Consider the following 26,184-nt stretch of genomic DNA (forward strand, 5'->3'; position numbering starts at 1 on the left):
TGAACAGAACAGAAAAAAAAATAAATTTTCAATTGCATAATAACCCTTTACAGAATATCATTAATGTAAAAAAATTACTACTTATTTACATTTACTTTCTCATTAAATCCCGACAGCCTAAACTTCAAATAACAATTTCTACAAGTCAACAGCATGCAAGAACTTACCAGCACTTTGTATCTTTGAAGGCTCATCTTCATCTAAGTGTTCAAAAGCAGTGACAAAATCATCCTCAATTGAAGAAACTGACTGATTAGTGTCATCATCTTCTCCATGGGATGTCTCTGTTTGATGTTTTTGCGATGAGTTGATTTCCACTGCATATTTTATGCCTGTGGTATACTTGCTCAGTAAGGTAAATATATAATCAACTTTGATCCTTGGAAATGAAGGAACCAGTCTCATCACACAGAACACTTCAGGAAGTTGATTCTTGAAAAAGAAATGAAAAATAAGACAAGCATAACAACTTTCAACTCTTACGAGTAGCAAGGGATTCCTTCGATGCACTTTCATGAATAGTAAACAAAAAATATTTTAAATATAAGAAAATTAACTGAAGAGTTTATGTAGAGTGATAATTAGAATCACTTCCTCATTTTCATAGCTTCTGCATTCTGAATAAATCATTGCAATAAAACAAAAAGTTGTGTAGTACGACCCTAATCATATGTACTCAAGAATCTACAAACTAAAGAATGCATGTTAAAAATATGTAGAGGATGACAGTATTTCAAAGCATGTTTATGCTGCATAGTGCTTCGCTTTATAAGGTAACTGTTTCTTCAAGGTATTTTTTTACCTTATATACAACACAGCTAAAGTTAACCTGCATGATTATTAAATATAGTTGTAAGAATTTTGCTTTAACAACATTTATAATTGAAAATAATACAAATTAGGAATAATAATAGAAATATGCTGGAAATAAAGACTGTAGAAATTAGGAAAGTAGTAACATTTATAATTGTAAATTTTTTAAAATAAGAGCCCACTGAGTTTTATGAACACCTGACATTGTCATAACTTTTGGCACCTCTGTTTCAAGAACTGCAGTCTGTTGAGGATGAAAACTATATGAGCAGAGAAGTAACCTGACAATGTTCTTTCCAAAGTGAAAGAGAAAGGGACTGTAGCCTAGCAGAAGCATAGGATCAGCACCGTAACGAAATACTTGTTACGTATTTTCTGTTAATAAAACAGCACTTGAAAGCACCAAGTTTATTTTGAGATTTCCTAACATTCATTTTAAAGAAACCACTGAAATATAACAGCATTAGTACTACTGTGGGTAAGATGGCCCAAAACCACAAGTAAGGCAAGATGTGGTATGAGTAAACTCTTTATGACACCAAATAAAATGTTATTGTAATTAAGAGATGCAAGAAGATGCACAACGTTTACCTGATGTTTCATGACATAAGGTTTTGCTAAAGTTTTCTTAACATCTTTTAGAAACATAACCTCATTTTCCTTTAGTTTGCACAACTGGAGCGATTTCAGAACATCTGGGAGCTCTGCAGAAACAGCTGCCAACTCCTGATTTAAATATAAAAACACATTGAGAATACACAGTGAAAAAACCAAGCATGCAAAGGATAATGGTTTTGATCTCATATCCCCCCTAAATAATAACAGCTGCTATATTTGGTAAAGCTTGTCTCTTCTCCGCTATTTCCTGTCCCATTCCCCACTTACTTTCTGGAACTGTGGTGCAATGCTTGTGTAAACAAGCTTTAATTCAGTGCACATTGATTCCCAACTCACTGTTTCACCAAAAGAAGAAATTCCAGTGATTCTCAGGGGCCAGAACAGGCTTAAAAGTCACAAAGGAGAACCCTGTAAGCACTGAAAAGCAGCTGCATATCCTACAAGGTATGCAACTGCAAAGAGAACAACTCAGCCTAGTAATCATTCTCAATGGAATTCTGCACGCAATTAGTGTGTGTTATTGGAATAGTGTTTTAGCTCACTGCTACAAAAACAGGGACAAGGCACTTCTTTACACACCATCTTGGGTAACTTTTAGACTTACCCAATATACAAAAAGCCTATGAAAGATTTTTGGTTTTTTTTAAACAGTTTAAACACTACTGATCCATACAGTACAAAACAAGTCTCCATAAACTTCTTCAGCCCAATTTTCTCTAAATTCCATCTAACTCCAGACAAAACTTCTTAACCATACTTGAAAGAATGTCTAGCACTATTGTAACTTGATTAATTAACATCATTGATACAACCTTGAACACAAATGGACTCAGAGTCTATTTTTTAATTTAAAACATTAGAAAACTATTACAGAGATCTCTATCTACCAAGATATACACAGAGTAGAAGGGTGAAGGTGCACTGTAAACATGTATTTTATGGTTACACTGATGTGTCAATTGCATGGGAGGATTAAATCCTTAACTTCTAAAAATGGCATGGCACATCCCCACTAGCCTGCTACACTTCCCCTTTTAAAATAATTTCCTCATCTGACTCTCCAGAATAACATCTTAAGGCATAACCACAGCACTGACTCCCAGACTTCCAATGGCAATTCAAAGCTAGCAGTCAATTCAGTTTTAGCTTTGCAGATGACTATTGCAGCATATTAATACGCACAACCCTACTAAAAGGAAAGTTATAAACCAAAATACTATACACAAAGGTTTTTAACAAAAAGAAAAAAAAAAAAACAAAACACCCTGCCCACCCCCAAAAAAACACATAAAAAACTAATCCCCCTCGAATTTAAGTAAGCTATTCCAGATCATTCCAATACAAAGATTGGCTCAGGTAATATTTTAAATACATATAAAACACTGATGATCACATGAAAGTAATTATTTTTCCAACCTTTCTACAATATTTAAAACTTATGTTCTTAAATGCTAAAGGTAAACATACTTCATATCTCAAACACCAAAATTCCTCCAACTAAAAATTATTTACTACTTAGCTGAAACCACCTGTGCTCAAGAACACCGTTTTCCAATATAGATAAATATATACTGTACCTGCAAATGAGCAGCACTCATTTCTTCAGCAAAACCTATAAATGTCATCTGTAAAATAAATACATGAATACACTGAAGCACAGAAAATTTGTTTGTTTTCTATAGATACTTCAGAGTTAAAAATCCAGCAAGCTTTACCATAAAACTTCATTCTACTGCCATGAAAACGATATCTTAGGGTAGCATAGCTTGCTCAAACAGTAGCAGCTGTACTGTTATGGTATCTGACTTGTGAAAAGTCAGATCAAACTAACGTGGATATACAGATTACTTAAGCCACACGTTTGCATGTAATAACCCAATAGATAAACCCCTGAAAGAATTTAAATATTCAACCTCAAAAAAAACCCACAAAAACAAACCTCTCTTGTCAGGGTCAAGAACTTGGAATACAACGGAACTGTTAGTTTTAGCTCAGATTTTTGTGCTTGTGGGTAGGGAAGATATTTCATCACCCACTGTCTCACTCTTCTGTCTAACGGTGTCTTTGTATCGTTCAACACAAACCAACTGAAGAGTCAGTATTTTGTCTTATCTTCGTTATTCAGTGTCAGATCATCATTTATTCTACATCCACTCCTCAAACTTTGCTTCAATTGTCATATTTCCTGAGTAATTTAGTATTTCCGTAATGAAATTTCCCTAATTACCCTAATCAATAGGATATCTACACGCTCCAAAAAAAAGTCCATTTCCAAAACAAGGTTGTAATAACAAACTTCACTTCCATTTTATACACATGGAATAAAGTGCAATGATTCAATACTTCCACTGACGTTTGGACTTAAGCTTGATATTATTTGGATTCAATTATTTCAGAGCATTATGCAAGAGACTAAATTTTTAATATTCAAGCCACAACTCATACTAAATTTGTAGCAGCTCCCTGTACTAGTAACTTCTAATAACCTGTAATAATAAGTAGTAATTTGTAGTAACTCCATGTTACTCCAAGGTAGTCAGCCAGTTTGCAAGTTTAAAAAAGCAAAGAACATCACTATGTTTATAATAATTTATTATTAACTGGTTCAGCTACTTGCTTGTGCATACACAGAATCTCTGAAAGGCACAGAGCTAGAAAAGAAATGGCTGAAGAACAATTCTGTATTTGAGTTTTGAATATGTTATTTCAATGTGTGACAAAAAAAACCCACACCCAAACTTTTAAACTGAAATAAAACTAAAATTTGAAAAATTCTGATTTGTTTATTTCAGGGGGTCTCATCGTGGGAAGCTACTGTGCTCCCAGAAAATACCTTCCTGTTTATGTCCACTTACCCTTATTTCACTTATCATAACATCAGCAATGAAACAATGCTTTGCAGTAGCATTCCAAATAGCTACAGACAAATTACAGGTCTCCAGCACTGTATTAACTATGAAATGAGCCTGTTTGAAACAACATACACTTCAACTCCTACATCTTTTTTTCAACTCCTAAATCTTTTATGTGCTCAATATCTTCAAGACGCTTTTAAATTCTACATTTTTTTATCCATACAGTAGCTACAATATGAACTGAATTCCTCCAGAGAAGAAGCGAAACAGCAAACAATTTAAAGGCATTGGAAAGAATTTTCCCAAGATCATTTTGGGAAGCATTAGGGTTTTTTGGTGTTGGGGTCTTTTTTGGTAGGGTTTTGGTTTTTTTGATGGGTGTTTGCTCTTTTGTCTTCTTACATACCCTTTCCTCTTCCTCAAGATATCCCATTGGGATAACTCATTGTGCAAGACATGGCAGTGTGCAGGAGTCACAGCTTCACAAAAATGAAGGCAAACAAGTCCATGTGTACACAGGCAGGCCAGCAGACTGCTGTCAAAGATATCACACCACTGCCTACTCTGCCTGTTTTTGCCTCAATGACAACACTAATTGTCATTTATTTATTGTGCCCAAAATTCAATTTTCACAGAAAAATAACCACCTTTTAATACCTTGAACATGTCTGTCATCAATATACCAGTTCAAAACCTGTTGGGGAGTAGGACAGGGAAACAGGCCAACAGTCGGTAATTCAAGTCTTTTCTTTAAATTAAAAATAGTGTATGAAACACTGCATTTGAAGGTTATCATAACCTATATGTACAGAGGAAATTAATTAAAATGGTACAGGAAAATTCTGATTTTCCCAAGTCTGAGTAAATTATCTTTGCAGTCCTAATAATGTTCTTTCAACATTATTCTGCATTTGGGTGTCTTTCCCTATATTTTCCTACGAAGAAGATACCTGTTCTGCAGCAGGATTTTGATCCTCTTACATTTCAACCAGTGGACTCTTAATTCCTTGAGCTAATAAGGTAACTAAATATAGTCAGTCATTCTCTACAGGGACCATCATTATAGGCATATAAAAAACACTGCCAGCTATTAAAAAAAAAAAAAAAATAGAAAAAAACAAACAAACCCAAATGGGTTTTAGAGCATGGTCTGCTTGAACAGATAGAGACAAGGATTTGCCCACTCCTCCTTTGCTTAGCTCTTCTTCCTTACACTCTCATCTACCACAGCTCATCATCTTTCACAAATTTAGCTTCTTTCTGCTCCATAAAAGCTTCATGCAGTCACAATTACACCATCCAGCCAGTCCCAAACCCCCTGATATTATCCAGGCAATCCTAACTCATCTCTGCTGATCAAACAACCTGCCTCTTCCCTTCCTCCTAGTACTTCTTGCCCAGTTGTCAGTTTTCCCTAACTACTTCCTGAATTTTTTTGGTTTAATTTCTCCCTACCTCAGCTCCTCTGCCTGCCCAGTTCAGGTCTTCCTCTCTGTCAACTACTACTTAGCAGTCTTCTAAGATACTTAATATGAGATTCATGGTATACATTGCTTCTTATTTTTTCCTTTTCCCTTTGGAGAAGCTGCTGTTAGTCTTGTCACTCAAACAGCTCCAGTCATTCCTCCTCACAGCTGGAGATTTACCTAAAAAGTCCTGCATTCTGTCAAGGTTTGCTTCTCTCCAGACCTTGTCCAGATTTCAGCCCATCTGTATTAATGTAAAAGAAGCCTAGATCAGCAATGCTGAGGCTTCAGCTGTTAGTGCTGAGCACAGGGCAAACAAGGAGCAAACCCTTTATCTTCAAACCTGGATCAAAATGTTCTTCTACTTTGTTAGGGTACCATCCATACAACCTTGACAACAGGAGCACTCACAACTGCAGCACACACAGTTACACAATTCTTCCAAAATCATCTATGTGTTTTGGCTTTTTAGTTTCACAAATCCTAGAAAGCAGAGAAACGTCATCTTGAAATGCCATACCTCTTTTCAAGACTACAGTGACTGATTCAAGAATCACACTAGGGAGTACAGATTTTATGGCCAGTAACCTGCAGCATTGTTCACATTTACTATATTGCAACTTTCCATACTGCTTCAAGCTAAATGATTTTCTATCATAGCCACAATATATACATATATAAAAAGGTCAGGTTATGCCAAACCTCAATAAAATTATCTTGTTCTTCCCGATTTAGACATTCCTCTGCTGATACACTGCATAACTCTTTTCTGCTGTGTAGCAGTGACTTCATAGAGTGCAGTACACCTTCATCAAAACTCTGAAAAACAATGAAAAATACATAAGACAAAAAAAAAAGCACCACATTTTCAGTTTTGGATATAGAGGCTGTCTGTGTCTGTCTATCTATCCTCTGCCCCCATAGGTTTCCCTACTCTAAGTATTATTTCAAATGACTTTGAAGGTTTGAAGCTTAAATTTATTGCAGGACATGGAACTAAAACAGGTGTTTCCTTCAAGCGATACTTTTATTCCAAAAGAAGTTGGCCATTCTGTATTAAGAAAAAAAAAGAGGGAAGGAAAAAAAAAAAAAAGGTGAGAACATACAGACTTCGAGAAAAAGAAAGAGACTAATGTAAAAAGAAATCTAAGCCCCATCTATTTCATGCATCAAAGCCTGTAGCCAGAACTTTTTCACCAGCTTTTCCTAAAAAAGGATGAAAAGCAAATTTAGCTAATTAATGGCGGTGGCTTCAAAAGTCAGAGAGGAAGAAAGTAAACAAACAAAACGCCAAGAAATTCACATTCTCCTCTCCCATTCCTTGAGGAATACGAAACCACTAAAACAATCCCATATAAATACTTCTTGTAACATTTATTGTATTTATACTTATGGTGACTTGCAAGCACCCACGGATGGCTAAAAAAGGCTTAAGAATTTTCCTTCCAGTGCAATGAAGTGCAGCAAAATAGAAGAATTATCATGACTGGTATCTAAAGTTAAATAAAACAATTACACAGAAGAACAATAAAAACTTGTTCACTCAGCTTGTAAAAAAGACAACATCGTCTCATTTGTTTGAGGAAGTTGAAAACTTTTGTATTTTAAAAATTGTCATCTTGTCTAGTGAGTGGTAAGGTTAAGGAGAAAAATAAGATCATGATTCATACTGGAACTGGAGCTGTTTAACGTCTTTGTTGGCAACATGAACAGTGGAAGTGACAGTAGGTCAAAGGAAGAGATACCCCACCTGGAGTACTGTGCCCAGTTCTGAAGCCCCACACATCAGAAGGACATGAAGCTGTTGGAGTGGTTCCAGAGGAGGGCCACGAAGATGATCAGAGGGCTGGAGTACCTCTCCTATGAAGACAGGCTGAGAGAGTTTGGGCTGTTCAGCCTGAACAAGAGAAGATTCTGGCAGGACCTTATGGCAGCCTTCCAGTACCTGAAGGGGCCTACAGAAAAGCTGGGCAGGGACTTTTTACAAGTGTATGTAGGAATAGGACAAGGAGTGTTGGTTTTAAACTTGAAGAGGGTAGATTCAGATTAGACATTAAGAAGAATTTCTTTACTGTGAGGGTGGTGAGACACTGGCACAGGTTGCCCAGAGAAGCTGTGGCTGTTCAAGACCAGGTTGGATAGGGCTTTGAGCAACTTAGGAAGTGTCCCTGCCTATACAGAGGAGTTGGAACTAAATGATCTTTAAGGTCCCTTCTAATCCAAACTATTCTATGATTCTATGACATGGTTATAAACTGCTAATCTGGCTATTTATCTCTATGTGATTGCCCTGTTAAAAATAGAAATCAGTGTGTACAACTTACTACAAGTTATTTCAAATTTGCATAGCTCCTTAAACAACAGTAGAAGTGCTAGATAGCCAAATTTAGTCAAGGAATGTTTTGTGTTTCCTGATACTTCCACAGCAAAAACAATCCCTTTCTAGTAAAAAGTGACCGTATGTATCACAGTTAAACCTCAAGAAAGATATTTTTTTTTTCCTGTAGGAAAATCAGCATGGAGTACTACTACACGGCAAGCCCAATTATTACAGCTTGGCCAGTGTCACCATCCTTGTGTTTATGGCGATACAAAATCAGGAAAGTATTTCTAGAATCAATAGACAAAAGCAAAATAGAAACTTCGCTTCAGGATCCTTGAAATTACCAAAGTGTATTTCAGAACGTTAGCAAACAAAACCCTGAACCCCATCATATAGCCAAGGCCAAATGACATTAAAGCAGTTAAAACACTCATTTTTATGAATAATTAACAGTTGAACTGTTTTAAAATGCATTTAAGAAAACTGGTCATATGAAATAAATTAATGAACTGTTCACCCAATTTCTACTTTCATCTATTCCTCTGTTGCCACATTAGTTGCAATTTACCTCCATACTATTTTGCACTTGGCAAAGTATGCCAACAGTGTCTCTCTTTGATTCTCTGGATCTTCCAGATTTACAGGTGGCTGCAACACCAATATTGCTCCAAGACTCTCCTCCAGACTCTCTTCCCTTGTTCATCACATACAAAAGTCATTTGGGAAGTCAAGCAACCATGATGAAATGTCTCATGTTCAGCTTATACAATAACTTAATCAGTCACAGCACTCAAAATAGTAATTTTAAAAAGTCATACAAGGTGACCTGCTAATTTTCTGCAGACCAACAGTGAGTGATTCAGTTTGAGATGAGTTTATCATTATTCTCTACTATTTAGCTTTTCTAAGACTACAAACTACTACATGTTCCTTATTTGTAAGCAAGTTGGTTTTTTCCTAGTTTTACATCCTGAAATAAAAGGCAGGATGGATAACTGGAACAAGAGTACAGTACAGCTACCATAGGTGAGTGTGAAGGAAAATTCAAGATTTTGCAGAACACCAAGTGGAAGTAGAGAAAAAGAAAGATGTAACAATTGCAAAAATGTCCTTCAGGTCTGGAAGAATCAGAATACAACACTACATGTAGGTCTGGTAGCACACTGATAGTGGCACTACATAACTGAAGAGATAACATAACCATACTCAAAAATGGAGGAGGAAGGAATCAATGACTGTTTTAAAGATCGCATTAATGAATATAAGAGTTCAGACCATGGCAAGAATAAAGATAGTGAAATTAACAAGCAAAATACATACACAGAAAAAAGATCCTATCCATCTGGACTTTCACAGATTGATTATACTGAAATATGAAGAGCTAACAAAACCAGAAAAAGGCAGAGTTTACGAAAATATCTGTTTCTGGAATAAAAGAATCTTCCTGGAAGGAGATAGCAAAGGCATTTTTTGAGGATATAGTAGATGTAGGTCAGTAACTCTGTAGCCAACTACCTCAAAATTTATCTTGAGACTGTATTCAAGCATCATCATCATTAATAAATGTATTGGGGGGGGTGGAGTATGTAGACAAAATATGATGAAAATTCAGAGTAAGCAGGTTTCATGAGTTAAGAGGAAGAACAGTATACCATCCAGGAAGAATATGCTCAATGTGATAGTATTTTAAAACGCAACTGTATGAAGTGCAGTTATGTCTGTAAAAGGTAAAAATAAGCATTAAAATAGAATTGTGAACTCCCAAGATGAGAAATAAAAGACCCGAGTTGACTTCATGATCATGGTACAGTAAGGAACGTTCAATAAGATACAGCACTGAAAACAGTAAACGTGACCTTACATCCCTTAGTGAAAGAACTGACATAATCTGAGTCACTGAGAAGGACATTCTGTGTAATCGCACATACAGTATCATCTAAGATTAACTCACAACAAGCACAGAAAGTAGGACTATGAAGGATAATCGCTGGAATGCAGAGGCTTTCATATAAAAGCAGACTAAAACCTTAGTCTAAACAGTTTCTAAAAACCAAGGCTAACAGAGGACAGATCACCATCTGTGAAAACATGACGAGGGTGAACATCAGCAAAATAAAAATCCTATTTAACTTGAAGAATAATGACACCCATGAACAAACAGGTACAAATTTGCTGTGTATAGCTTCAGCCTGGAATTCATGATTCTTAGCTACTACAGCACTGTGGCTCTTTGAGACTTAACAGCAGCAGTAGGTCTGTCATTGTTTGGAGCTTTTTTAATTTTCCTTCATTAATTGTGAGACTATACTTAATAATATTTCCATATTCTTATAAAAAATGTGCTTGTGGCAGCTAAGGACTCAATTGAATCTCAGAGAAACCCTCCTATCCAACAGACAATGAAAGCAAGTTCTCTCACAATTTCAGTCTAGGAGAGGTAACTACATTAAAAACTGAAAACAAACAACTTCCCAAGACCATCAGGTCAGTTTAGGTAAGGACAAGAGGTCATCTTCCATGAAAGGATGCAATTTATTACTATGAAAGTACAACTACTTCCAATATACATCAACAAATAGGCAAAAAAAAACAATCTATAAGGCTGTACTTACTAGGCCTGCATACTCTTTCCTCACAGAAATTCTGAAGCCACACATTTCACAAGAAATGCTATTTCAATTGTGAGCACAGATTTTGAACTTACTAAGTCCTACTAGGGAAAAAACACAAATATCCTCAAATGTGCACAGAGCAAGACAGACCTGAATAATGAAAACCCTTGACAGGCCTCTAGTTCAAATAAGCAATTCAAAGCTCTGCATTTGTGGCCAGCAAATCAAGAAGTCATTATCTATTGGTCTTCCACAGTACACTGGAAGAAATTCTGTACTAACCGGTCTCATTAACTGCTTGAAACAACTGCTCTCTAACATTTCAAAAAACCCACAAACCTGGAAGTTGCCAGATCTGCAGAGAAGTCAAGTCCAGTGCTGTAGAGTCATGTAGCTCCTGCTCTTAAGTAACAAAATAGCTCTTCCTGATTTCGTGTGCTGTAATATTTAAATGGACTGAATATTTTGAAGTAATTTTGTAAAAATGGAAACTTAGGCTTTACATGTGCATACCCCAACCATTCACTTACTTCTTAAGTGCTACTGCAACAATCCCCATTGAGAATTATAAAGTTACTACAAAGAGGACATGAATCAGACAGCAAATTGTCAATCAAGAGAAGATGAAACATAGTGCTGCCTGACTTTGTGAGAAAGGATGAAAATTCCACACTACAAGCAGCCACTCCTCAGGGAAGAATCAAGAGGAGGCAGCTACAGACCAGAACATCGAAGCCTGGCTGTATGAAAATGTAGAATTCTGAAAGACACCCAAGAAGGGTGGAATTCAAGCTCCTAGAAGCACACAGTCCAGCATGCTTGATGGCAATTAATAGAGAAATTCACAGACCTAGTATTTTAGGCAACCACTGGAATCAGTGAGGAATCACTGGTCACTTTCACTATTAGAAAGATGTTTCTGCAAGCCAAAGGTCTAAAAACCCTAGGGGAAGTTAGGGTTGTGTTTTAGTTCCTAAATTTAAAAGAAAAAAAAAAATAAAAAAGAAAAACAAAGAAAAGGGCAGACTGAAAAAGTCCTCTAAAATCCTTTATGAACACTATGTTCAGGTTGAGAACACAGAATGACTTGACTGTAGTAACAGAACTCTATTTCAGCTGGAGATGTCTCATAAACCAATAAAATAAAAGTTTTTATACCAGATGTTAAACAAAAGAACATCACCTACAGTTACAATCTGCTTAAGGGATGGCAGTTAATATTCCAGATCAGGACCCGGAACAAGTGATTACCAGCCTAGCAGACTCCTAATGCTTACCTTTGCCTTCAAGAAGTTTCTACAGAACCTGTATCACAGAATTTGTTTCCTTAGAACCACAAAATCTGCTTATGGAATAAAATAAAAGTAATTTTCATGTGACAAGACACTTTCTAGCTCAGCTTCTGCTCTTGAGCATTGTACACACTTGTAAATAAATAACTTATTAGTAATAGGAACAGAATGACAAAAATACTCATCTGTACTTAATGCTTATAATTGGATACATATTTTTTTTTCCTTCAGGATAAATTGCAACTTTAATTTCAGTAAGTGCCTACAGTAAAGTTGCAAGAACATTTGAGGAAGAGTATTTATGTCCTCTAAGCTGAAGTGACCAAATAATAAAGGATAAATACTGTTAAAAAACCCCACTGGTATCTTTTTGTAAGTGCTGGGCATATTCTATTTTTCACCAGAGCACTGCCTAGAAGGTCATGCAAACACAGGGATAAGCCAGTCAAGAAACCAAGATGTAAAGATAAAGCTATTACAGAAAGTCAGAACATGAACTTCACAGAACAGTTTTCAACATACACTACATATTTGTATTTTAATTTATGACATAAACTTGAAATTCCTGTGCTCAAAATAAAAGTTACACTCCAATGAAAAAGGCAAATTTTAGGAAATAAACACACCAGTGTTTCATCATATCACTTTAAACAAAAGGCAAGGAAAAGGCACGCACTCCTTTCCACTCCTTCCTTGAAATTTTTTCTGTATCCCAGTTAAACTATGCTAAATATGCCAAAGCATAAAGCAAGGACAGTTTCTTTGCCTCCTTGCAATATTAGGCAATCAATATTAAACCACCAGTTGATGCAGGGCGAGCAGTGGACACTGTCAACCTGGACTTCTCCAAGGCTTTTGATCCGGTCCCCCACGACCTCCTCCTGGAGGAACTGACTTGTTACGGCCTTGACATGTGGTCTGTCCAGTGGGTGGGGAACTGGCTGACCATACCCAGAGGGTGATAGTAAATAGTTCCTCCTCCAACTGGCAAGTGGGGTCCCCCAGGGATTGATATTGGGCCGAATGCTGTTTAACATCTTCATAAGTGACCTGGATGTTGCGATCAAGAGCACCCTGATGAAGTTTGCTGATGACACCAAGATGACTGAAGGGGTTGACACACCAGAAGGAAGAGCCACCCTCCGGGATGACCTAGACAGCCTGGAGGAGTGGGCTAGCAGGAACCTTATTAAATTCAACAGGGAGAAGTGGAAGGTCTTGCACCTGGGAACTCGTAACCCAGGAGCACAGTTCAGACTGATATGCACCTGGTTGGAGAGCAGCCCTGTGGAAAGGGACGTAGGGATCTTGGTGGATAACAGGCTCAACATGAGTGAGCAGTGTGCTGCAGTGGCAAAGAAAGCCAACAGGATGCTGGGCTACATCAACAAGGGCATCACCAGCAGAGATCAAGAAGTCATCATCCCACTATAATCAGTGCTTGTCAGATCACACCAGGATTATTGTGTTCAGTTCTGGTCCCTGCTCTACAAAAAAGATGGAGAGGGTCCAGAGAAGGGCCACAAGAGGACTGAAGGACCTGCCATATGAGGAAAGGCTGAGAAAACTGGATTTGTTCAGCCTTGAGAAAATAAGGCTTCGGGGAGATCTTATTAGCATGTTCCAGTACTTAAAGGGTGGCTTCCAAGAAGATGGAAGGCTCCTTTACAAGAAGTCACATGGAAAGGACAAGGAGTAACGGGCACAAGTTGCTCCTGGGGAGATTCCGACTGGACACAAGAGGTAAATTTTTCACCATGAGAACAGTCAAACATTGGAATAGTCTTCCAAGGGGAGCGGTAGATTCCCCCACATCAGACAGTTTTATGTCTCAGCTTGACAGGGTGCTGAGCCATCTCATATAAACTATAGTAGTACCTAGAAAGGTTGGACCAGATGATCCTTTAGGTCCCTGCTAACCTGGCATTCTATGATTCTACGATTCATTTAAAGAAAAAACAAAACAACAAACAAAAACAGAAAAAACCCCTAAACCTATCAGTTCCCTTGGTTCATTATAAGACTGTTGCAATAAAGATCAAAAAGCTCTGAAATATTTTTTTTTAAATACAGATAGTTACCTTTTTCACAGATATTCTTGGTTTCATTCGATTGCTCTGAGCCTTGGTGTACAAATCCATGATTTTACCAGTCTTAGCACTTGATGAAAGAAGTCAGCTCAAAAATACCTACCAAAAAAAAAAATCATACTTGATTATGTTTCCCCTTTTACTTTGTATACATTTTGAAAATGCAAGTAGACCAAACAAGAACCAATAAAAACAATTAAAAAGCATTCTAAACCTCATCCATACCAATTAGTGCCTTTTTAAAAGTATTGCCTTATGAACTTTTACACCAGTACAGAAAATATAAAACACACCTTAGTTCCTACATTTTTCTTTAACTAGATTTCAAGACTGCGTTGAATGGGTGGGGAAACACTACAGTAAATATTGTTTTATTATCACTGATACTCTGGTGAAGTTTATCAGGAGACAAACCATACAACGCACTGGAACTACCCTTCAAGAATCTCAAGAGGAAATGTACTACTTACCTACTCAATCAACTGGTCTATTTATTTCTGTCAACTGTAAGTAGTACAAACACATACATATGACTCCTGCTCAGGCTAACGTGTACCAACAATCTCCTCCTCTGGCACTGCCCTGGCACTTGCCAGTCCTGCCTCTGCTGGCAAGACACAGGGGACCAAAGATGCATTTACCAGCACTCTTAGTTCAACAAAGTTGGTCAGAAGAGTTTCTGCTCAACTCAGCTACCCTTATTGAGCCCAGATCTAATTCTAACATGAAGAACAAAAAAAGTACAGCAATTAAATCAAATCAAGTTTTTCAAGTTTCCTTGTCTAATCACTAGCAATGAAAAGAAACAGAATAACCTAGCTTGTTTCGTTCATCTCTACATCCACAAAACAGGCAGTAAATATAGTGTATTAGTAAAGACAGAAAGTACGACTGAAGTTTCAATGCTTCATATTTTGCCACAATCACACAATGTAATGAGGAAAAAAGAAATAAAAGAACTCCTAAATCATCCAAAACAAATAAGGTAAGGAGCAGATGCATGTAAAAGTTACCGCAAAACAGAAAACAAAAAGAGTACAGGTCTCCTATGCACAACTGACTGGCATGGTTTTCTCAATCTCATCTCAAGCACATATGTAACCTTTATATAGGAAAGAAATATTTATATTGGTTTGTTCTTGAGGATATGTAATTTAAATAAGATTCGGAGTAGTGGCATCAAGAAACTATATTCTTCACACCCTCCCAATCCCAACTCCCTCAGCACCCATAAAAGTAAAATCTCCTCAAGAATACAATGGCAAGAGATAATTTGGTACTTCTATTCATATTCCACCTTCATTTCTGCTTTCCTTCATACAGATGAACTTGCTAGAGTCCTCAAAAAAAAGTTACAGTTATGTAAATAAACTGCAAGATTTTAATCTCTGGAATACAGCATCTCTCTTAACTGGATGTCTGAAGTTTGGAAAATTAATACAATTATATGAAGCAGCAGGTACATGTACAAGAACAAATAAAAAACTGGAATCACAGCAAGCTTTTCTGGATGGAAGATTCGTATGTTTAAAAAAAAAAAAGCCATGAAACAATATCAAGCAAGAAAAAGAAACACACTTCACTTGTTCCTACTGCTCTGTCTTAAATGGCTAATCCATTCTGTTAATCTAATCATATCAGTGAAATACTCTCAGAGAAATACTCTCAGACACATCCTTAAGTGCCATCTATGGGAAAAGCTGGTTTCTCATCTAGGGTCAAGTCAATTTCTTGAGCTCTACATTTTTTGACTGATCACTCCTTGCAGCAAAAGCCTGGCACAATAAAATCATGGAGGGGACTTCATACCTATGTTGGGACCCGAAGTATTTACGCAGGAACAGCAGTCTGCAGTTACACTGCCTTCAGGGAGTAAGTTTTTTCCTGTGGCATCAGCTAGTAAACTCTGGAGACCCATGCATCAACACAGACTCACCTGCAGTGTCACCTACCTCATGAAATCAACAGCCTTGTAAATCACAGTACAAAGGCTCTGAAAGATGCTGGACAGAAATACCAACACAACACTAGAACCATTTTGTCTTGTCTTCATCCTGTCCTTCAGAAATCGAATTATACAGGTTCTCCCCAGCACCTATGACATTTCAACTCTCCATCATCCATTTCCAAAAAATGTGAAGGGATCCAGTTGTCCAACAATGCAGTTAAACCTGAAAATGCCTTTTTTAATACATAAAATATCCTTTTTCAAAATAACAATGGTTCAATAATCTGAGAAGTATGGAAACTTTAAGACTAACTGGAAAGGAAGTGAAAGCACTAACAAACAAAACAGCCTGGAAATAGCTAATAGCCTGCTTCTTGTGTAAATAAACCCTACTCTTAAAAAATATTTTTTAGTTCTTCATATTATATATGACTATTAAATTTTATTTCCTCTTACTCTAAACTCAAAAACCCCCCCAAAAATGGGGGGAACAAATGGCACCTGTTACTGAATAATCATCAGTAGATACTGGTAACTGATAAACACCTACACTAAGTGTAACCGTCTCTACCTTTCTAACAAGTTTGATTCACCTTAAATCCATCTTCCCAGTACTTGTTGAGCAACATCTTTGTCATCAGATCATGTAATAAGAATTTAGTGAGCTTTAACAATCATGTTTGGATGCATTTAAGGAGAAAAACTAAACAGTGAAAGCAGCCTAAGGGAATCCAACAAGAATTTTGTCATGGATTTCATCACTTTATATAAACTTATCCTATACATAGTTCTATTAAAAGTCAATGTGTATTGACAATCATTACCTGACAAAATAGAAGAAAACTGCAACATTTTTCTGTAAAGTGCAAATGCATTGAGTAAATATCTTAAATAGCTATACAGGTGCATACCTATGTTAAAGGCATACACAGACATGAGGAATTTGAACCATGTAGGCAATAGATATGATATATAGTATGTTCTTATTCAATTATACTTCCAATAAAAGATTCAAGCAGTGGACAGCAGTCTATTGATAATTATGTTTCCAAAAAGTACTTTGGTGTACTTTGGCTGAAGCAGCCAGAATAACTTTGCTGATGTTTTGCAAAACCCAGGTTTAATTAAATACTAAGGTTTGAAAGATTAATTCCAAATATGAAATTACAAATACCTTAAAAAACAATAATATGCACTCTTCTTTTACAACCTTAGCAAAACAATTGCTATTGAAAATTAATCAGGCCTACACAGACAAGCAGGCAGAATAGTCTATTGGATTCTTCTCTATTTCTCATTTCTAATTATTTATCTCTTTCACTAATTGGGTTGTCAGTCTTGCAAAAGTCGATTTATAAAATGACAAGTTGTCTTGACCACATCCACACTAAAAAAAAGGGAGGAAGGGTGTGTATGGAACACATCATCGTTTTTCAGCACTAATGATAGATATGGAAGGTTGGATCTTCTTTTCCTTGTTGGGTTCTAATTGGTTTATGCTGCATTTTTTGTCACTTTCCCCTTGCTCTTGGGTCTGGAGTCTCAAATACATCCTGGGAAAAAATACTGCTCAACATACCAGAAACATCCATTAGTCTAGACTTTGTGGTTTGTAAAATTAACTTCAAGTTTCTGTACTTTATTGCTGTGTATTTTGTACATAACACAACTATATGAAATAAGGTGGGGGGGGAACATTATTTTTTAATCAGTATCACAGAACCACAGAATCACCAAACGGTTTGGGTCGGAAGGGACCTCAAAGGTCATCTAGCTCCAAACCCCCTGCATGGGCAGGGACACCTCCCACTAGACCAAGTTGCTGAAAGCCCCATCCAGCCTGGCCTTGTACCTCCATGGAGGGGGCATCCACAACCTCCCTGGGCAACCTGTTCCAATGCCTCACCACCCTCACAGTAAAGAATTTCTTCCTAATGTCTAATGTAGCACGTCTAATTCCTAATGTAGCATTACCTCAAACAGCTTCATTTCCCCTCAGAAAAAACATCACCAGAGAATACTTTTTTATTATTTTGCTGTTATGTTTTGGGTTGTTTTTTTTTTAGTTATATCATATCAAGTGATTACCAGAAAGAGGGGAAAATATAATCTGTTTTACTATTTTTACACCTTGTTTAAGACTTTCTACCACTATACTTCACGAATTGCTGACAGAAAGGATCCCCAGAGGGAATGAAATTATGATACATCAACCAAGATAGCATAATTCAATTACCGTGCCCCAAAAAATTCACCTTGACTACAGACCAAGAAATAGCCTTGGATCAACGGGACCAACATCATTGAATAACACTTAATTTCTCAATCATTAATTAAATATCGGCAGCATGTATCACTAAAGGCTAACTGCACAATTCTGAAATAATCCTGCAAATACAAAGCAACGTAAGACTCTTCCCAAGCGTAAGGTGGATAAATCAAGTGCACCATGTTACCACTGATTTAGCATCACTGATCTTTTCCAGATACAACTTTTTTTTTCCTCCCTATCTCACTCTGGTATTATATGAGGGCCTCAATAAGAAGGCTGTAACGCCGGACCTGAAGTTCATAGCCATTTTTTTCTCCATTTTATACCAACGGGGGGAAAAAACAGTGAAAGGTATTTACGCCGGAATAAAGAAAGCTCCTTAGAAGAGCCAAGAAAGCGAACGAGCAACGCTCGTCCCTCCTCCTTCTTTCTGTGAGGAAAACAATTAGGACGAGGGAGGGAGGGAGGAGGAGGAGACACTTTCAAAAACCGAAATGCTGAGAGCGGCGTGAACTCACTTACCCCACGCACACCAACCACAAGCCAGCCGAGGCGGGAGGCAACACCAGCGCACGGTGCCCCCGTGCACCGACCACAACAACACAGCGACACGAGTCGGCGTCTCCAGCCGCGACCGCAGACAACCCGCGCCGAGGGGGTCACCGGATTTCCCAGCCCGGCTCTCCCCCGGCGGGCCCTCGGCGCAGGCCGCCGCCTCCCACACGGCTCACCGGGAAGGAGGGAGGGAAAGAGGGAGGGAGGGATGCCGCCAACCCAGCCCACCCTCGCTCCGCGGGTTCCGGGGCCAAAGCGCTGCGCCTCCCACACGCTCCCGCCCGCCCCTCCGCGCTGCGGTGCAAGCGCGTCCCGCCCTGCCCTCACGGGGGTGCGGGCCGCCGGGCCCGCCAGGAGCCGCGCTGCTCCCCCGGCCACACGGCTCCCGCTGGGCAGGCGCCAGCCGCCGCGCCTCCTCCCCGCGGGGAGAGGCGGCGGAGGATGCTCCGTCCCCCCCCGCGTCCCCAGGGAGCGGGGCCACCTGTGGGAGCCAGCCCCGCCCGGCAGGCCGCGCCCCGCCTCGGCGCTGCCCCCCGCCCGGCGCCGGGACAGCAGCGGCAGAGCCCCCCCCCCCCCTTCCCCCCCTCCCAAGCAGGGCGGGGGGCGATGGGAGCGGGCGCCCCGTACCTGCCCGGCTCGGCTCCTCGGCGCCCGGCACCCGCGGCCACCTCCCCACCCGGGGCGCCGGAGCCAGCACCCGCCGCCCCGCCCCCCCGGGCGCGAGACTCCGCTCTCGCGACGCTTCCCGCCAGCCCCGCCCCCCCGGCCGGGGTGGGGGGCGGGAGCGCGTCACGGGAGCCGCGCCCCGCCGCGCGCGCCGGTGGCGGGAGGCGCTTCCCCTGCGGCGCGCGCCGGTGGCGGGTTTGGCGGAGCCCCCGGGAGGCGGGGGGGGGCTGAGCTCTGGCCGCCCAGCCGCGGGGGAAGGGAGGCCGGTGAGGTGGGTCCTGCCTGCCTCGCCAGCCGGGGCCGCAGGTGGGTTCTGGTTGCTCCTGAGAGCCTCTGGCGCCAGGCTCGCTTTCCCGCAGGCTGGTCTGGCCTGGCCGGGCGGGTGAGCTGGAGGACAGAGCCTGGTTTTAGTCCGATGAGGCACAGGCAGACAGCTGTCAGGCCCTGGCTGAGATGCCTGCTGCCTTCCTCCCCGCTCCTTGTTAAACACGCTGCTGCCAGGTTCCCCGGTGCGTCATGTGCGCTGTTTTCCCTAGGAAATAACGGGATTGATTTTAAAATTGCAAAGCTACAGAGAGGTGTGTAATTAACCCCATGTGCTGTTAGGGGCTGGGATTTCTTTCTGTCTGCACGGGAACAGTAGCCTTTCGCAGCTTCCCAGCATCACTCCGTTGCAGCAGCAGCTCCTTGAGACGCTAAGCTGGCAGCAAGGATGACACAAAGGAGGAAGTGCGTGGAATAACATGCAGTGGATAGTTGAAGGTTGTTCACTAACGACTGTATCCCCAGGGGAGACTCCTGAAATACGGAACAGATCTTTCTGAGACCCAGCCTACAGAGTGAACCTCAGGAGAAGGAACAACAGAACCAGAGTCCCACTGTGGCTACAGGCGCAGAGAAGGTGATGTGGTTGCAACAGCTTCTGGAAGACAGAAAAGAAAGAGCTCCCAAAGCTGAATTCAGCAAGAATCCAAAACTTTGGGTACTGGGAGAGGAAGTAGGAAAAAAAATTCAATTAATTAGTAGATAAAAAAATGCTAGCTGCCTAGCTTTTTCAAAGTAACCAGTCTCACTTTATGGAGAGAAAGACAGATCCTACCCTGACGTCCTTATTACAGATACCACATAATCATCGCAGTTGGAAAAGACCTCTAAGATCACTGAGTCCAACAGTCAGTCCAGAAAAAAAAACACCCTGCCCACTAGACCATGTCCTGAAATACCAAATGTACACATTTTGAAGACCTCAAGGCATAGTGGCTCCACCACCTCCCTGGGCAGCCTGTTCCAGTGCCTGACCACTCTTACTGTAAATAAATTCTTCCTAATATCTAGTCTAAGCCTCCCCTGGTACAACTTCAGGCCATTTCCTCTAGTCCTATTGTTATTCACTTGGGAAAAGATGCTAACACCCACCACCCTACAACCTCCTTTCAGGTAGTTATAGAGAACAATGAAGTCTCCCCTCAGCCTCCTCCACACTAAACAATCCCAGTTCCCTCAGCCTCTCCTCATAGGACTCATTCTCTAGACCCTTCACCAGCTTGGTTGCTCTTCTCTGGACATGCTCCAGCACCTCAATGTCCTTCTTGTAGTGAGGGGCCCAGGAGTGAACACAGTACTTGATGTGCAGCCTCACCAGTAAGTTGCATTTGCTTCTGGGTACGACCTGAACCCATGAAAAGGGTAAAAGAACTTTTGCTGCTGGATCTCCCACTATGTTTCTGGACAATCCTCCTTCTGCCTAGCTTCTGGTTTTACTTAAGCTGTAGCTTTTATTTCTGTTTAGTCCTGGATCATAGAAATTTTCTGGGTTGTATGATCATTTTCGACACTTCATATTAACTTAGTCATTTTGCCAATAGGTAGATAAACTAATTTTATTTACACTAAAAAACTAATAAGCTGTGCGACAAAGCCTACAAGCCATGCCCAGACCAGGTAGGTAAAAGAAGCAAAGGTACTGGTTCCAAAGTGTGTCAGCTAAGTGGGACAAACAAAAGGTTTCTCATATTCCCAGGGACTGCAGGGGACCTCTCCATCATCTCCCAGGGATGGAGAGAAAGTAAATGAATAATAGAATGAAATTTAACTCAAGTTAGTCATCATTTCAGTGCCCACTGAGACTAACCTGGCTTGGAAATACACTGTCATTTGATTAAAGAAATTATAACAGTTTTACACACCCTTTGGTTAACCAAAAAAACAGCCGCTTTTTGACAAACTCCTTCATTCAAAATTCATTCAAAATACTTTTCAGTTTTCATTACAGTTAAAAATTCTGTAAGAGGGTTTTGTTGTTTATCAAGTATCAAGACTTCCAGTAAATAAAAAATTTTGAAAACAAAATAGATCTGGAAGCAAAGTAAACATGAGAAAGCATGCTATAAAAATAAATTCAAACCTTTTATTCCCTTTGTTTCATAATACCCCTGAGACTATTCAGAATAATGAGTTCCTATGGCTCCCTGCCAAAACCCTGGGAAAAATCAAGATTTACCCTTGTCAGGAAACTATGAAACATAACCCACAGCACACCATTGTTTGTTAGGGGGGGAAAAAAGGGTTTTAATGCCATAATAAAAATGGGGATTTCTTTGAAATAGTGATTTTATTTTTTTTTTTTTACAATTTATTTGAATACTGCCTATGGAAAAGCACAGGAAACTTGGCTGGTCAACGAACACTTCTTAAAATGTATATCAATTATGAAGAAATAGAGTGTTGATTTCTGGACTGATATTTTGTGTTCTGTTTTCTATTTTTCAGGGCAGGGGCTGACCAGTTGGAGCCCATCCCACTAGCACCAGCCAGGGAGCAGGGCAAGCGGGGTAGGGATCCAGCCTAGGACACTCGGCACCTCCATGGGGACAGGGACAGGTCAAGGCCAGGCTTGGAACATCAGTCCCTGTGTGGGAGACAAGATTAGGCTCAGTGAGCTCAAAGAGCATCAGGCAAAGCTGGCTGGCTGGAATCATGCACCTGTACTGTTTTCTGCCTGCACTTTCAGTATAAAAAATAAGCATCTTTAGAATCTTTGTCAGAAATATGGTCATGTCCCTGGACCTATCCTGAGTCACTGTCTGCCCTTGTCTTTTCAGCTTGGCATTTTCAGGATCACTAGCTTGGAGCAACTTGTTGAAAGATTATCTCAGACTGACTTGTATGTCATCTCCCTAAGGTATTGAATGCCAGTTCTATAAAAGGAGATGAAGAACTAGGCTGTAACTTCATGGCCATTTTCCATCCATTTTCTTACTAGTACCTTCCCTACTTAGATTTTTTTTTTTTTTCCTCTGTGCACAAATACTCAGTTTCATAATTGTGTTGAGTTCGGGGTTTGTTGGGGCTGTTTTTTCATGATACTCCCTCTGAAAAATATCCCTGTATAACTAAAGCTTTATTAAGTTCAGGCAAGATTTTAAATTACATCCAATAAACTACAGTGGTGCAATGTATAATAACAGAGGTTGCCTTCTCAAAGGCAGATAGGTAACACGTAGTCTTGGTATTCCTGCCTTGAACAGTCGGCACAGCATATGCTTCCGCTCTCAAAGCCTGGGTAAGCCTTTCCATTGATCCCCTCATAGCAAGCTGGGAAGGATCTGCTGTGCTTGATACTGTTTCATCCCCCCAAAGTCTAATGCTCGTAATGTACTAATTTAATGAATGACTTCTAGTGGCTTATCTGTTTATAACATACCCTTCTGCTCCCCATCCCCGTTACCTGCTTCTGCATCTGCACTGCTTCTGGACTGTGCCAGCGTGAACATTTGTGAATTCAAGCAGTAAATGAGATTGAACTGAGAGGACTAGAAAACAACCTGCTTTCCTTCCTTTTTTGCTGATCCAGTTCTCCAACATAATAAATGTGTCAGCGTAGCACTGGGGACAGCAGAGAGACAACCGAGAATGGAAACAGCTTAAATGGGCTTGTTCTGCCACCAGGTGCATGCCCATGTGTTGACTCACTTTGCCATTTATTCTTCACTCAGTGTCTCCTTGAAAACACTCTTGACACACCTACCAGCTACCAACTACCATACTGGAGCTCTTCGACCAAGTGCCTAGTTTCATTACGCATCCTGTCATGAATCTTTGGCCAGGGTTGCACCATGGCATTTGTCTCTGACAAGGGTTGGGTTTATGGTGTTATGGTGTAATGCAATGATATTTTCTGGTTTCGTTTCACTGAGTATTTCTTGAATCTCTCATTTCCAGTTTGAGAAGTCATTTTTATTTGTGTGTTCATGAATATTTTCACTCCCTTTTTCCACAGCGAAAACCTAATCTTTCTATGTATAACTATGATGCAGCTATTACTGGTTTTTTTCTTTCCCTGGTGTTTGATCTGTAACCTATATAAGTCATCTTCCAAAACAACAAGCATAAAGGATATATTCCATAGACTATATACTGAACTCATCCCTTCACGGGCCAGTTACATCCTGCTGACACTACTGAATTATCAGGTTTGAACAGTTGCTTTATCACCTGACCCCACCCAGGATGGAGAATCATGAAAAGGAAAGGAGACCCATGGGTTGAAGTGAAAACAGATTTAATGGAATAGTGATAAAGAACTAATATTAATCCAAATGCTCATGTAAGATACAAAGTTATGCTTAGCTCCAGATAGTGGTCGCAGACTGTGCATTTCTAGCAGTGCAGGCTGAATGCCCAACACTGCCAGCACAAAAGCTCCAAGGAGAATGTGGTGGTCACACCAAGACAAGGAGTGCAGGACAACTGATGAGGATGGATGGGACCCCTATTGGCAGGCAGCAATGGAAAAAGCCCCCCAAAATCCTCACAAACTTCCTGAGTTATAGTGAGGATGACATTTATGGTATGGAATACTTGTGTTGTCCAGCCTGGGACAGCTGCCCTGTGCTTTGCCCCTCCTGGCCCACTGCACTTGCATATTCAAAACTACCCTCAACCTTGGTCACTATGGAAACCTGCACACCAGAGCATCTTCCCTCTTTTGTTCTCACAGAATGGGACTCTGGGGTCTCTCAAAATCACCGCTTCTCTGAACAGAAAAATGAGTTTTGAATTCTGTCCCAGCAAAACCAGGACACAGAGCCACCTTAATAGGCCTTTTAATGCAAAATTGAACGCGCCACATACTCAGTTTGTCAAATGTTGCATTGTACTGCATAGAGATGGATTTCAGATGCTATGAGATTCTTATCCACAGGCTTGGAAGGCTCTCTGGATTCACATCCGCTCTGTGCATTGTGTTTACTTAGAGGATGTGATAACGCCGTCCCTGTGTTACACAAGAGTGTACAATAATAAGTGGGGCTGGCTGGGAAGCAAATTTTTTATTCTACAGGAAATTCCAGCTTGTCAATATTTTGTTTCATTGAGCGCTGGAACAAAACACGTTGGCTCTGCAGCCTTTCTGGCAAAAATGAACAATCTATTTCTTTGCCAGCTGACAAGGCTGGGGAGCCAAGAAACCAACTGAGCAGTCGGCATAATGCCAGGGAGCTAGATGGCCAGTCAGCTGAGCTACAGTAAGCAGCCAGCTTGGTTGGATTTCTGGCCAGCAGCCACAACCAGATCACAGCTTAAGCTCCTGTAGAAAGTTTTGATGAAACCAGGGCAATCCAGCATTTCCAGTGCCAATCTGTTCAATTAGGAAATGGTCAAACATACTCTCAATACCTGACTACTGTCAGAAAAGAATGAAACTATATTGCAGTTTGGATTCCTTACAGATTGCTCCAGCTTTTGCAAAACACATTTATTGCTACAATGAGCTGATTAAATAAATTAATTTTTGCTTAAGGATCAGCGACGATACCCAAGCCCATGAGGGAGTTTTCAGGGTGTCCTTCATTGCTAGTTTTGTGATTACTGTTATTCAAATAACATTGCATGCCAGCAATACCAAATAGTATCTGCTTGTGTATGCCTGCTAACCAACAGGTACAGCTACAGTAAACACTATTAGATTGAAACAAACTCTTCTGTCTGCTATTAGATAACACACTATCTTACTGTCTTCAGTCTGTATTTGTGAATGAATTTAAGTTAGAATGAACTTGCCAAGAAATGCAATAATGAGGCAAATATAGCTTCTGAACTAGGTAAGAGATACAGATCTTCACTGGGTAATTGGTGATGCTGAGGTCAGTGTTGATATGAGCCCCCGTCATTGTCAGAAGTAGCCATGGTCAGCTACTGAGTTTGCTGAATGTAACCTTAAACATTCTTGCAGAATTCTGGCAGCGTTCCAGTTATTTTTCCCTTTTGGTGTATTTTTGGAAATTGTAAGAAAAATTACATCTTTGCCTTCCTGCAGATTATGTTATCATCATAAAAGGTATCAGCTGCTTTTTTTTGTGTTTAGATAATTTTTGTTGTAGTATAAAACACAACATTTCTTAAATCTGCAGATACTGTACACTCTGTACGCTTCTCTCATTTGTTTCCAACTAGTTGCTATGTATACTTCCTCTTTAAAGCCCAGAGGTTTCATATACCATTGTTACTTCAACTGTGATAACTCCAGGGAACAATGAATTCCCTTGCAAATGTTTAGTGGTAATTAAATTTTCTGCAACTTCATCTATTTAAGTAGTCTCTAATACTCCTGCTGTGAAATCAGAGGAACACCAGATGCTTTACTGAGCTACATGTCAAATCTTGTTCCTTCCACA

General features: G+C 40.0%; 1 protein-coding gene across 3 annotated transcripts in view; it reads right to left on the reverse strand.

The window, feature by feature from the left end:
* AKAP11 (A-kinase anchoring protein 11) overlaps positions 1-19,551 on the reverse strand; it is a 44,603-nt gene extending 25,052 nt beyond the window's left edge. Inside the window, exons 1-6 of one of the 3 annotated variants that reach the window (XM_051625354.1) lie at positions 19,472-19,551; positions 14,061-14,168; positions 6,455-6,571; positions 3,009-3,056; positions 1,405-1,539; positions 168-432 (exon numbers count right to left, since the gene is read on the reverse strand). In XM_051625354.1, coding sequence (XP_051481314.1) covers positions 168-432; positions 1,405-1,539; positions 3,009-3,056; positions 6,455-6,571; positions 14,061-14,120 — 625 coding nt within the window. In that variant the 5' untranslated portion in view covers positions 14,121-14,168; positions 19,472-19,551. Of the gene's footprint in view, positions 1-167; positions 433-1,404; positions 1,540-3,008; positions 3,057-6,454; positions 6,572-14,060; positions 14,226-18,811; positions 18,840-19,471 lie in introns of those variants that run through there. The other 2 variants (XM_051625363.1, XM_051625373.1) reach the window with 2 other exon arrangements.
* Positions 19,552-26,184: the final 6,633 nt, after the last annotated feature.

This window comes from Apus apus, chromosome 1 (genome assembly GCF_020740795.1).
Source record: "Apus apus isolate bApuApu2 chromosome 1, bApuApu2.pri.cur, whole genome shotgun sequence".
In the NCBI taxonomy this organism is placed as follows: domain Eukaryota; kingdom Metazoa; phylum Chordata; class Aves; order Apodiformes; family Apodidae; genus Apus; species Apus apus.